Below are 13,933 nucleotides of genomic sequence, written 5' to 3'. Positions count from 1 at the left end.
GAGCCCTAAATACGAAGAACTCGAAGAGGTTGTCCTCCCAGAAGTTGAAAACATACGGGAAGCTATTGACACACACGGTTGAGGTAAAGCAACTTTCAATTGTTTGTGCAAGGAAAATAATCATCGTCATCACCTCCCATCATCAGCAATCTTGCATTGACTTGCAATTGCGTGCGAGCGAGCGATTGGTGTTATTGTTCAGCTGCTGCTGCTGTCGCTGCACAACTTACTCACACTCCCCCTCCAACTGCATCAACTCGTCGTCGATAGATAGGCAGGCAGGCCAGTCTCAGCCAGGCAACGACAAAAATAATTAAAAATGGCCGCGGTTAACGATTGCTTCAGTATTGGGTCGACGGTGATGTGCACGACCTGCTTCAATGAGGAATTCGAAGGAGAAGTTCTAGCATTTGACCATAACACAAAAATGCTAATCTTAAGTATCCTTTTCAAAACAAAGAAAAACACACACAATAAGATAATAGGCGAGCGAAAACAAATCATAAATATTCTTCACCCCACAATGAAAACGACGACAACGAATGTGCTGTTGTTGTTGCGGTGTGGTGGTGCTGGTGGGGTGGTAGGTTGTTAATTTAATCAAAACATGCATTCAATACGAACGAACAAATTACAAATATTTTTTTTTTCATTGGCGAAACAGCTGTTGTTGGAAGCTACTTTAATATTGATTTTGGTGAAAGTTGTTATTTTGGTGATGGTGTTTCCAAAAACAAAAAACAATATGCAAATATGCAAGCAACATAAATTCGCAGGGGTAAATAATATATTTTCAAAACAATCTGTTCATTTGTTATAGATAAGAAATTCTTGAAAATAGATAGCCCAATCAGTTACATACCTATAATCAGATTATTCATTTGATAATCGGTTATACGATTCCTAATGTCCCACCAATCTACAAGTGGATAATCGGTTATACGATTCCTAATGACCCACCAATCTACAAGTGGGGCTCGAGCACATCTACATGGGGGGAGCATTCAAAATACTAATGTTTTTCATAGAGACAGAAAGCTTTAGTCCCAACATAGAGGCACTGGCGGCAGTGCCTTTATGTGGTTCCTACCCTGAAACATAATTGCAATACTACTTGTTGTTGGTAGGAGCTTACAGCAAATTTTTATTGAAATTTTTCAAATAGTTTGATGTATTGTCGGGAAGCTAATAGTATCAATCACATATCTGTCAAATATTTGATGTTCCATCATTTCTAACTCTTCATTATCCCCACATAAATGATAATATCCGTAATGTTGCAGTGATATGTAATCATTCCACACAATATGTTTTTAGAAGCAATGAGGTAGATCTATGTCGTGAGGATAGGCATGTTTATATTTCTCATGATATGCCTGCCTTCTCGTGGCATATTACCAGTGATATAGCCAATAGGTGGTCCTAATATACTCATTAATTTACAGATCGGACGATCTGTCCATCGATCTGTTATCCATCGGGATAATTACTTTAAATCTTCGAAGTCGAAATAGTTGGGTATATAGTTTCTCATGTGGATATCATTGCCCAGAAAATCGTTGAAATCAGCCTGATGTGTAGTAAAGTACTACACAATGAAGACGTATTCAAACTTCTCAGAACGTCGTTAATTTCGACCAACATTCGGTGGCATGTTAAAGTTGTCAGCACAACCCTAAGCCCCATCGTGGTGCTAGTGCTACTTCATGTAAAAGTGTTCAGACATTTCAAAAAGTTGCAATTATAATTGAAACAGGTTGCCTCCTCATAACACTAGGAGACTATTTTCATAAAATGACGGAGATATTCATCTAGAATCTCTGTCATTTCATGAAAATAGTCTCCTAGTGTTATACTCCATCATATGGTGGAAAGAATACCAGCAGTCATATGACCGAAGGTATGTAAGAGAGAGCCTCTAAATTAAGACAGATCGAAATATTGCTACTTATGGAGTCCAAAACTAACTGGATAAAGTTTGGTAGATTGGTTAAGGAGAGGTTAGAGCTCGCCGAAAAAAATCTACAGTATTCTGGGACAACTTCCATGATAAGGGGAGAGAATACAATAAATTGACAAGAAACGCCAAACACAACTCCTGGAAGTTGTTTCGCGAACAAGTAGACAGCGTGAACGACGTCTCAAAAATCAAGAAGTTTCTATCTAAGACCCACATTCAACCCGAAACTATGGTAGACGGCGAGGGTAACAGGATAGAAACAATCGAGGAAACACTAAGGTTCCCAATGAATGCTCACTTCCCATCGAACACATCAACAATGGACGATGTTATGGCAGTTAGAGAAAAAAGATCAGAGGAACCTATAATTGACAAGTCAATGGTGTTAGACGCCTTAAAAAGCTTCTCACCCTTGAAAGCGTTAGGACCGGATAACGTCTTTCCCGCGTTACTACAAAAGGGGGCTGTATTTTTATCACCACATCTAGCATATATAAAATATATCATCCCCACCTATCGTCTCTGCAATAGCCCCTAGATTAACAAAATAGTTCTAAAAATTGTTAACATGAATTGCCTGCTTCTTGTCTGGGTTGTGTCCAAACGGAATTAGATGATAGTCGGCTAGTCGGCTTAGCTTGGCAATTGAGGAGGTCTAACCTGTCGTGTGGTCCTAGTCCACATGCAGGACATGTATCGATCCGTCAATTTTAGCATAATAGGAATTTAGGCGGTTGCACCATCCTTATCTTAGTTTAACTATGACTACTAGTTTTTGTGGGATTAGCAGCTTCTCATCTGCTGCAATGTATGGGCGTGGTCACCGAGTATGGTATTCACACAATATTGCCTTATTAACTGAACGACTGCGTCTGTGTGAATGCCTTTAGACCTTTAGGCTCGTTGATCTAGAGCTTCACACTTATATCCTTCGAGCTATGACAGGCAGGTAATACATCGACAACATATGGTTGTGCCGATCGACGGATAAGATCTCTGTCTCCTCATAAAGATGCTCCCACTAGAGTCATGAGGAGACACCATGTATTCTTCCAGTGCAAACCCTTCTGTATTCTTACATTTACAAACCACCCCGGTGCCGCATAGCGTACCACTCAGCGGTCTATTGCTTTATAAGTGACCAGCAAGGTTTCTTTGTCAGTGATTCAAGTGTTGGCTGCTAGCGACTTGAGGACCTTGATCCTGCTTCTCAGCTGGTCGCATAAAGCAATATCATGGGGTAGTTTGTGGTCGGAATCAGTTCGCCATCGACCAATATATTCAGCCGGAGCTTACTTTTAGCCATACATATGGTGAAGAGTGTGGCTGTTGATATGGTGGCGGATATGTTCATATTCCTTAGATGAAAGAAATTCACAAGATCAGATATGTAGAAGTTTAACCTCTTACTAATTGAATTGAGAGCCTATCTATTGTACGATCATTGGATAGACACTCGCCACCATGTCAGGAAGGATTTTATGATCGGGAGAGAGAGGTCTAAAGGTACAAAAGGGAGCCTTTAGATCAACAGGCCTATCAAGTAGGATTGAGTCGTATTCACACGGATTTATACCTCTGGAAAGAGAGATCTAAAGGTACAAAAGGGAGCTTCTATATCAAAAGGTCTATCAACCAGGATTGAGTCGTATTCACACGAATGCAGTTGAGGAAGCAATTTGAGAATATCGTGTGAATATCCTCGGTGATCACCCGCCTACGATAGCAGCAGAAGAGCAGCAGCTACCTCTGCTGTGGTAATGCTCCACATTATACCCTACACATTTTCAATTGTCCAGTCAAACCCACTCATCTAACACCATTTCCACTTTGGACACTACCGATACAGGTATCGGCCTTTTTGAACATGGAGTTAGAAGCAGAAGCAGAATAAGATCAAGAAATACACAGCAGTACAATCTGCTACAACAACAACCATCGGCTCTTTCAGGTTTTTTCAGATTGTTCCATGAAATTAATTAAACATTTAAAGCCTTTGAGTACCAAAGTTCATTTTTTTACCCTACACAACTATTTTGTTGCACCTAGAGATATTGGTACTAGACAGACATTTCAACCACCATCAAATCTCCACATTTCTTAGATTTTTTTTTTATTTTTTGGTAAAATATGACAGATACTTCATCGGGATAAGATAGCAGAGTATAAAAGGGGATCGGTAATATTTACACGGATCAGCCCTGGGATTTATTGGAAGTGGTATAGGGTATCACAGGTTCATATATAATGCTTTAATTACTTATTTAAATTATTTATTCGATCTTTGTGTATTTAAATATTCCAAAAACGTATGGTTTCCTTAATAAAAAAAAACTATTAATATCAACGAATCAGAATGCCGATCTAAAAATGCAGAACATTTAAATGATGTTCATGTGTTGAATCTTTCATTATGCAGTAATGTTCAAGTGATCAAGGAATGCAACGGCAATTTTGTTGAAGATCCACAAAAATTAAATTTGGAACAAGTAAGTACGAAATACAAATTTAAAAACTTCCAGCACATAAGCAAAGGTTATAAAAATATTATTGAAAATACGTTAAATTTTGTAAATATTTTTAATATGGAATTTTAAAACATTCATCTCACCTTTTATTTCATATTTACATTTTTATCTCAAATATTTGACATTTTTATTGCCATTGTTCAAATTCCGGTTTTCTTTTTTTTCGTTCTTCATTTCGTCGATTTCAGTTGAAAATAAGGCTACGCAAAACAGTACAACATCGTCAAACGTATCTCAAGTCGAAAAATGCTGATGTTAGCCCGGAGGCACAAGAATTATACAGAGTGATTGCTAAGCAATTTAAGGTATGCTACCTTCTTTGTTTTGTTTCATTTACATTCTAAACAGCCCTAATTTATTAACACGAATTATTTATTTATTTTCAGTATAACGAAGTATCTTGGCAGGGTTTAAATATACAAATATTCAAAGAAGTTACCATTACGCCGCCATATAGGGCAGAGAATGTGATTTCCACATCAAGCAATAAGAACTTATGCAACTATATTAAGAAAATGGTAAGTAGGAGGAGGGTGTATAAATAATAATTTGCATGATGTATTTATGGATATTATTAGTTATGGACAGGAAACGAATTTGTTTAATTGTGTTCTCCAAAAAAAATATACATTTTATTTCATTTGCAATTAAAAAAATGTGTGTGTGTGATTCATACTTCTATTGCATCTACAAATATTCTCTCCTATTAAAATCTACAATTCATTTTCTCGCTTTGTTACAGATTGAAAATTTTGTTATTAACAGAGCTGCACAGGAGAATGCATCAGTAATGGGTACTTCGTCAGCGTCTTCGCCTACATCGTCATCATTGTCATCAAGTAATGCGGCATCGGGCTCACCAGTGCCTGCTAATTCATAATAATTATATGTTTTGAAAACAAAAAAACACCAAGAACAACAATAAACAAAAAACAAATGAAACAAAAATATAATTTATTTAATTGTATAGATTGCGGCAACACTTCTGTGTTCCCAAGTCAAGGCTTTACAGAATGATTTGATTTTAAGTGACATTACCAAGTGATATCACCAATTACGGCGTTTACACGACAGAGAAGTCTACGATCCGAAACAACCCGAGTCTTACTCGGCCAACGTCTATCACCTCAGCTACAACAACCAATTACGGAATGTCCAGTATTTCGACCTCGATGTATTAATGTATTTACGTTTACGTATTCCTTTTTTCCATATTTATTATCATTCGTAGTCACATAGAAACTACACATATTGTCGTCCAATACAGGCCTCTTCAAAGTTTTCAGTGGAGATATTGGTTCCGTTGTAGTTTCCTTATTGGAGGTCTGGATAGGTTCGCTTAACATTAATCCAATCTCAATATGTTTGTTTTGACTTTTTTATTTCTGGAGCGCATAACAGGCTTTAGTGTATGTCCTGCTATGGAAACCCCACAAAGATATATACATATATTCTTAAATAAAATGAAATTATATGTCGATTAAGTATGTCCGTCTGTTGAAATCACAATAGAAATATTTAAGACTAGCATATACCCGCTTTGTTAGCGAATGTGGGAAGGAAGTATTTAAAATCAAATACCAACAATTATTAACACTATTAGAGACATTATGAAATAAATTGAAATTGAAAAATTAATTTCTCTTATAGTACGATTTTCCAAAACTACCTCCATATCTCAAACCTGCACACCAATTCTGACCGCAAAAGAAATCTAGCTCTATACAAAATTTGTCATTTTTACTCTTTGTACTTTTGTGAAATTTCAAAATTTCAAAAATACAGCTTCACCCAAATCCAAAATAAGTACTTTCCACATACCCCAATCTCACTTCCATATTTCAGGATTCTATCGGTTCGCCTAAATCCAATTTGTTTCAAAATACCCACATCATACAATCCAATGGAAATCTTATTACTCAATTTCAGGATTCCAGCTCTATCGGTTAGATTTTAATCGAAATTGTATCAAATTAAGTGTCATTTAATACACATTAGTGGACATTTCCAAAACTGTACAAAATGGTACCAAGCTCTATCGGTTCACGCAAACATACATTCGGTATCATTTTGTACTAATGTATACAAAATGGTACGAATTTTCAAAACTTTCTACATAGCTCAATCTTACATCCCCACATAAATCCTAACTCCAAATTTCAAGATTGCAGCTGTATTGGTTCACCCAAAATTGTATTTGTACCAAATTTAGTACACATTAATAAGAATTTTCAAAACTTTCTACAAAGCCCAATCCTTCACCCCGACAGTAATACTAACATCAAATTTAAAGATTAATGCTCTATCGGTTCACCTAAATCCAAATTTATTACCATTTCGTACAAATTAGTACGAATTTCAAAAAGTTTTTACATAGCTTAATACTACATCCCAACAATGCTCTATCAGTTCACCCAAAATTCAATACAATTTATTACCCATACATTGTATTTGTAAAACTGCATCCACACCCTAATCGTACACTCAAACTGTAACCTTATTTCCAAATTTCAGTGTTCCAGCCCTATCGGTTCACCCAAATCCACTTTTGGTACATTAGTACAAATTTCCAAAATATTTTACATAGCCCAATCTTACATCCCAACAGTAACCTTAACTTCAAATTTCAGTAGGTCGATTCAGTAACTTATAACGATCCGACAATCGACAATTTTGTCAACACGTAAAATCGTTTGCAGTAACGAAAATGTTATTCTGTAAAAATGTAGACAAATTGTCGATAAACTTTCAAAAAGCTTTTAATTTTAAACATTTTGAAAACAAAATACATACAAATTCAGAACAAAACAAGGCATGTTCAATATTGAAAAATATTTGTCGATAAGTTAACTTCGAATATTTTTGTGTTGTTTATTAACAACATTTTTAAAAATTGTTGTTAAAAACTGTTATAGAATTGAAATATTGTTTATTTTGTCGTTATAATATTTTATCGGTTTGAGAATTGTTTAAATTTGATAGTGAATCGACCCACAGGTTTCCAGTAGGTCGATTCAGTAACTTATAACGATCCGACAATCGACAATTTTGTCTACACATAAAATCGTTTGCAGTAACGAATATGTTATTCTGTAAAAAAGTAGACAAATTGTCGATAAACTTTCAAAAAGCTTTTAATTTTGAACATTTTGAAAACAAAATACATACAAATTTTGAACAAAACAAGGCATGTTCAACATTGAAGAATATTTGTCGATAAGTTAACTTCGAATATTTTTGGTGTTGTTTATTAACAACATTTTTAAAAATTGTTGTTAAAAACTGTTATAGAATTAAAATATTGTTTATTTTGTCGTTATAATATTTTATCGATTTGAGAATAGTTAAATTTTGATAGTGAATCGACCCACAGCTCTATTGATTCGCCTAAAATTTTAATTGTACCAAATTTAGTACACATTAGTACGAATTGCCACAAAGCCCAATCCTACACCCTAAAAGTGATTCGAACGTCAAATTTCAAAATTCCTACTCAATCGGTTCGCCCAAACCCGCATTTGGTACCATTTAGTACAAATTTCCAAAATTTCACACATAGGTTCACCCAAAATTTAAATTGTACAAAATTTAGTTCACATTAGTAGGAATTTCCAAAACTTCCTAAATAGCTCAATTCTACCCCAACAATGATCCTAACTCCAGCTCTATCTGTTCACCTAAATCCGAATTTGGTACCATATAGTACACATTAGTAGGAATTTTCAAAATTCCCTACATACCATAATCCTACACTCAAACAGTGATCCTGACTCCAAATTACATTGTTGTTCCAATTTTAGTACGATTTAGTACTTTTCGTACACATAGGTACATATCCCAAACCTACACTCCTATGGTAATGTTAATTTCAATTTTCACCATTTAGTATATTTTAGTATTTTTCGGATACTTATAATTCGAATTTCCCAAAAAAAACCCTTTGCTACATCTATTCTACACTCCATCTGTGACCCTCAATCCAAATTACAGAGTTCTAGCTCTACCGGTACGCCAAATACAAATGAAAGTACATATTTAGTACTTTTCGTACCGTTTTAGTACGAATTTCCAAAAACCCAGCCTTATCTGACACCCTTGGATCAAGAGTATGATAAATAACCTTTATATATCCCAAACGAAAATAACAAAACACAAATTTATTTAACAATATAAATTTTTATGTATTTATTTTGTTACTCTGGCCTTATTAGCTAATACAAGTTTAAGAAAAGAAACAGTAGTAGGTATATTTAATCAATAGAATCTAAAGAAACAAATCTATTCAGTTAGTATGTTAATTTTTCGCCTTCTTATTGCGATTACGATTCTTAACATTTGTAACTTCATAGAAATTACTACCCACTTTCTTGCGTTTTTCTTGCCTTTCCAAGGTACGCTTCTGTTTGGCTGTTAATTTCTTTTTAGCCGGCGGTGCTCCCGATGGACCATCTGAATCACTGCCAGAATCTTCAATTTCTTCGCGTACTCTAAATTTGCCCGACGATGTAATGGCAACATTTTTAGTTCTCTTCGGCGCCGCCTTTTTGTGCACGACCTTCTTAAGATCTTCATCGTATTCATCTTCGGAATAGAAATCACTAGCCCCGTCACTGGAGTCTTCATCATCTTCTCCTTGTTTGAGAAGACGCGCCTTCTTGCGGGCAGCCCTTTCGGCCTTCTGTTGTTCCAAAAGTTCCAAATCGATTTTATCCAATTCCTTGATATCGTCTTCGACGAAATCGACAGCCACCTTAATCTTACGGAAATCTTGCAGCTGTTTGAATTCCTTGGCCTTTTTAACAGATTCACTAACAACCGTGGCAGTTTCAGATTTCTCATCGCCCTTGTCTTCGGATTCTTCATCTTTTGGTTTCTCCTCTGTCTCAGTGCCATGGGATTTTGGCACTTCAAAGCCTTCTGGTGCAATATAGAATGGTAGTTTGCCTCTTTGGAAATCGTTGAGTATCATACGGGCGGTAACTGTAATGTCAGGTTCACCACCCTTTAGCAGTTTTCCTGTCTTTTTGGCCAATTGTTCTAAGAAATCCATATGGGATGACCATCTTTCAATTTTATACGTTTTCTTTATATATTCCGGGCGAATACGTTTCAATACCGTCTCTACATAATCCTCGGGATTCGTTACCAATTCCACACGTACAACGCCTTTTAGCACTTTCTCCGTATCCGTTTCAGCCGAGGGATAAACCACACCGGGACAATCAATCAGGAAAATACGTTTCATCAGTGTAATGTATTGCCAAACTTTAGTTTCACCAGCAATAGGAGCAACCTTACAAACCTTCTTGGATCTCAGAGCATTGATGACGGACGATTTACCCACATTGGGATAACCAATGAAACCGACACTGATTTGTTTCTTGTCTATGTGCAGTTTTCCCAATTGACGGAACAGATTGATGAGAGCACCCTTACCGAAGGGATGTTGCAATGAAGCATGGAAGGCAATGGTGGGATACTCGGCACTCAAGATGGCCACCCAACGTTGTGTTACCCACACCGGTACCAAATCGACTTTGTTCAAGATGAAGAACAAATGTTTGTGGGGTTTTTCCTTACGCAAGAATTCTTCAATATATTTGGAGCGTGTACCCATGGGGTCTCTGGCATCTAGAACCTGCAGGAGAACATCTGAGGCATCCACCACCTTGTGCAATTCATTCCAAATACGTTTACTCTGGCCAGCAGCAAATACCCAATCGCGTTGAGCATCTTTTACACCGGTATCTTCGCGCACCAAATCAACATCCTTGGTGGCATCATACTCCTCAGCTTGTTCCTCCACCTTACGACTCAAATCCTCAAGATCGCGAACTTTAATATTAACACGTTTACGTTGCTTCTTTGGTCCGAAAACGCTTTCAAAGCTTTCGGTTTCCAAGAGATGTACCCTTTGATGTTTTGCCGTTTCATTCAGCAATGTTATGGGCAACTGGCTGGGCTTCATAATAACCTGATATGGATCCTTGACAGCTTTTCCTATTTCATCTTGGAATTTCTGTAGTGCAGACTGTGATATGACACGAGAGTTACTGAACCACTTGGGTGTTGGTTCAACTCTTGCCATAGTACCAGATGGCAGACGGCCCTGTAAGATAGAACGCAATAGTTTACTTAATTGTTCAATATTTAATAATTATAAATTGCAGCTTACCTGGAAAGGGGCAGGAGTTAAAATTTTACCATTACGATCTCTCTTGGCCTTGAAATTTCTGTACATCTGCAAACGTTTGATAGTACCCTTTGTTCTCGGATTCGCTACTCCCTTAAGGCCAGATTTGGGTCTTTCGGGGTTCATGGAATGGTTGGACTTATTGAACCCCTGTTTGCGGGGTGCCCCCGTGGTACTTCGAACTTTCGGCATATTGGCCCGGTGTTTTTATGGGAAAATAATTAAGAATTTTATGAAAATAACACTCGTGGCAGACAAACTATGTAAACATGCCGTCGTCTCAGATGTCAAAATCGAAAAGAACAAAAATAGCATGGTCCAGTGATGTCAATATTTCGATAATTTGTTGATTTATCGGTAAACGTTTATCGATTAAGCATTATTGTTTATAATAGGGGTACGCAAAGTTAGTACACACAATCAGTTTGGACTGACAGATTATTTTATATATATCACTGACTGTCGAATACCCACGAATGTGTTCATGGATGTCTGATGAATGACAAATATGTATGGCACAGTATCAAACAAGCAAAATCTGAAACTTTCATTCCAAAGTGATAATGTGTACTCATCTATAGATATGATAAGATTTTTGACAGACATTTTTATGGACTACTCACTATCCAAGAACACTGAACATTTTCGTCAATGCCTGTTAATAAGATCATCCAGGGAGACCGGCTTAATATCAGCTGCCTTCCAGCTTCTCAGCCTAAATCCATTATTGTGAATAGACTTCCATTATGAAAAGGTAAACCAAATCCAAATTTTTATATTTGACTTCAGAAAACAACAGCTGACTTTCACTTGCTGGGTGACCTTATTAATAGACCTTGATTTTCGCGAATGACGGACATAAACGGTCATGTCAAATTTCTCATTTAATATCTACAGCGTGTATACAAATCGCGTACGTGTAAACGTCATACAATTTTACACATTTATCGATTAAAAAACAATCAACAGTTGTTGTTTTCGTAATTTCACTTTCTCTTTTCATTCGTCACAATATCAACAACTCTTGTTTTCCCTTTTTTCTTCATTCGTAACATGAAACTAGTTCACAAAATTCCTTCAGTGAATAACATTGAACTAACGACGCTATCACATGTAGTAGGACAAACACCGCATCTCAGGTGTCGAAAACGTTTAATTTATAAATTTTCTAGTCCTGTGCATTTAATAAATCCCCACAATGGAGGAAGTACAAAGACACAGTGTCCATACGCTGATATTTCGTTCCTTAAAACGGACACACGATATGTTTGTATCAAACCAAGGAAACCTGCCTGAAATCGATGAAAAACTGTGAGTTAAAGCAGAAAATTTCTCCATAATAGAATTATAATAGTTTTACATTTGCAGGGAAGAGAAAAGAAAATCCATTAAAGCCCGTGATAGCTATAAACTAGTCTTTGATCGTGTCGCCAAAGCTGAACAGGAAAAGAAACTTGCCAATGGTATGGGATCAAGTGCCGGAGCAATACAAGCGCCAGAAACTCCGTTAGCAATAACAGATGGATCTGCAAACAACACAGACGGCCAGTTGGCTATAATGGCTTCCTCTAATAAACCATCCGACACACCCATTAGCAACTCCTTAGTATCGGCGCCTGGCATGCGTTCTTCTGCAGGAGCTAACAATGTCCAACTAATACCCAAAAAGGCACCCACAATACCGAAACCTTCATGGCATGCACCTTGGAAATTGTCTCGAGTCATATCTGGTCATTTGGGTTGGGTTCGTTGTATTGCTGTGGAGCCGGGTAACGAGTGGTTTGCCACCGGTGCCGGTGACCGTGTCATAAAGATTTGGGATCTGGCAAGTGGTAAGCTGAAACTTTCACTTACCGGTCATGTGAGTACTGTGCGTGGTTTGGCGGTAAGTGCCAAACATCCGTACCTCTTCAGTTGTGGCGAAGATCGCCAGGTGAAATGTTGGGATTTGGAATATAATAAAGTTATACGACACTATCATGGTCATTTATCGGCCGTCTACTCTTTGGCTCTCCATCCAACTATTGATGTATTGGCAACATCCGGTCGTGATTCAACAGCCCGCATATGGGATATGCGTACAAAGGCCAATATTCATACGCTTACGGGACATACAAACACTGTGGCCAGTGTGGTAGCTCAGGCCAGTAATCCACAAATTATAACCGGCTCTCACGATTCCACAATACGTTTATGGGATTTGGCTGCAGGCAAGAGTGTCTGTACGCTAACCAATCACAAAAAATCGGTGCGTAGCGTTGTATTACATCCCACCCTGTATATGTTTGCTTCTGCATCTCCGGATAACATAAAACAATGGCGATGTCCAGAGGGCAATTTTGTACAAAATATTTCGGGTCACAATGCCATTGTTAATTGCATGGCTGTAAATCCCGATGGTGTATTGGTGTCGGGTGGTGACAACGGCACAATGTTCTTCTGGGATTGGCGTACCGGTTATAATTTCCAACGTTTCCAAGCCCCCGTTCAACCCGGTTCAATGGACAGTGAAGCGGGTATTTTTGCAATGTCGTTCGATCAGTCGGGTTCTCGTTTGATCACCGCCGAAGCTGATAAAACAATTAAAATTTACAAAGAAGATGATGAGGCGACGGAGGAATCGCATCCGGTCAACTGGAGACCGGAAATTTTGAAAAGACGTAAATTCTAATTTAAGTTTTGTGGCAAAATTATTTGTATTTTTTTTAAATAGATTTTTAGTTTGTAATAATAAAGAAAAAACTTAGTAGAACGAAGAAAGAAGATATTTCAAATCAATTGTAGAAAAAATCAACGAAGCATAAAGTTTGGCAACGAATGATGCTAATGTAGAAAATTGACCATGAAAATTGACAAACCCTATCAGTTTGAAATTCTGAAATTCTTGAGGAAGTTTGTCCGATAATTCCTTTGAAACCGGTAATGATACTGCTAAGGGATTCATAAAGTCTACTGTGGAAAATCTGATAGCGAATAGCAAGTGAAACCCAGCAATTCCTTTGGGCCGGTGATAAATTGCCATCAGATGTCTTAGCTCCCTGGGCAGTTGACGTGTCATATATATGAAAAACGAAGTAGGTGTACATATCAGAAATAGATCCCATTATTATTCACAGCCACAATTTTTTACCTTGGTACCGACATAGGTATACTGCCAATAATTATACAATGCTGAAGCCGAGGTACAACCTTTATAATTTAGGAATTTTAGTCCAACCTTTATAATTTAGGAATCATTGTCATCCAAATTGG

General features: G+C 37.2%; 3 protein-coding genes across 4 annotated transcripts; 2 read left to right on the top strand and 1 right to left on the bottom strand.

Moving 5' to 3' along the window:
* Positions 1-293: 293 nt before the first annotated feature.
* LOC133327828 (LSM12 homolog A) lies at positions 294-5,441 on the top strand. 2 transcript variants are annotated; one of them, XM_061536366.1, is made up of 5 exons: positions 294-440; positions 4,316-4,449; positions 4,677-4,793; positions 4,875-5,006; positions 5,231-5,441. In XM_061536366.1, the coding sequence occupies exons 1-5, from the start codon at positions 320-322 to the stop codon at positions 5,366-5,368; spliced, it is 642 nt and encodes a 213-aa protein (XP_061392350.1). In that variant the 5' UTR covers positions 294-319; the 3' UTR covers positions 5,369-5,441. The 2 variants fall into 2 exon arrangements, with proteins under 2 accessions (XP_061392350.1, XP_061392349.1); XM_061536365.1 differs by having other exon boundaries at positions 4,310-4,449.
* A 3,341-nt stretch (positions 5,442-8,782) lies between these two features.
* LOC133327841 (nucleolar GTP-binding protein 2) lies at positions 8,783-10,972 on the bottom strand. The gene is made up of 2 exons (XM_061536378.1): positions 10,664-10,972; positions 8,783-10,597 (listed from the first exon to the last, which is right to left on the bottom strand). Exons 1-2 carry the CDS (start codon positions 10,871-10,873, stop codon positions 8,783-8,785), a joined length of 2,025 nt encoding a protein of 674 aa, XP_061392362.1. The 5' UTR covers positions 10,874-10,972.
* Positions 10,973-11,879: 907 nt separating this feature from the next.
* LOC133327844 (pleiotropic regulator 1) lies at positions 11,880-13,352 on the top strand. The gene is made up of 2 exons (XM_061536382.1): positions 11,880-11,992; positions 12,050-13,352. Exons 1-2 carry the CDS (start codon positions 11,880-11,882, stop codon positions 13,350-13,352), a joined length of 1,416 nt encoding a protein of 471 aa, XP_061392366.1.
* The last annotated feature ends 581 nt before the right edge of the window (positions 13,353-13,933 follow it).

The sequence above is a fragment of the Musca vetustissima genome, unplaced genomic scaffold (assembly GCF_032173495.1).
Source record: "Musca vetustissima isolate MV318-11 ecotype Yass unplaced genomic scaffold, APGP_CSIRO_Mvet_v1 utg42163, whole genome shotgun sequence".
Classification (NCBI taxonomy): Eukaryota; Metazoa; Arthropoda; class Insecta; order Diptera; family Muscidae; genus Musca; species Musca vetustissima.
Note: the sequence above shows the minus strand (reverse complement) of the source record. Positions and strands in the feature narration are given on the sequence as shown.

Bases quoted from the DNA above. Each gene is read 5' to 3' on its own strand.
- LOC133327828 (XM_061536365.1), top strand. From the start codon at position 320: ATGGCCGCGGTTAACGATTGCTTCAGTATTGGGTCGACGGTGATGTGC. The intron at 441-4,309 runs GTATCCTTTTCA...TTAATATCAACG, and splicing joins CACAAAAATGCTAATCTTAA to AATCAGAATGCCGATCTAAA. The intron at 4,450-4,676 runs GTAAGTACGAAA...CGTCGATTTCAG, and splicing joins AAAAATTAAATTTGGAACAA to TTGAAAATAAGGCTACGCAA.
- LOC133327841 (XM_061536378.1), bottom strand. From the start codon at position 10,873: ATGCCGAAAGTTCGAAGTACCACGGGGGCACCCCGCAAACAGGGGTTC. The intron at 10,598-10,663 runs GTAAGCTGCAAT...TCTATCTTACAG, and splicing joins TAACTCCTGCCCCTTTCCAG to GGCCGTCTGCCATCTGGTAC.
- LOC133327844 (XM_061536382.1), top strand. From the start codon at position 11,880: ATGGAGGAAGTACAAAGACACAGTGTCCATACGCTGATATTTCGTTCC. The intron at 11,993-12,049 runs GTGAGTTAAAGC...TTACATTTGCAG, and splicing joins CCTGAAATCGATGAAAAACT to GGAAGAGAAAAGAAAATCCA.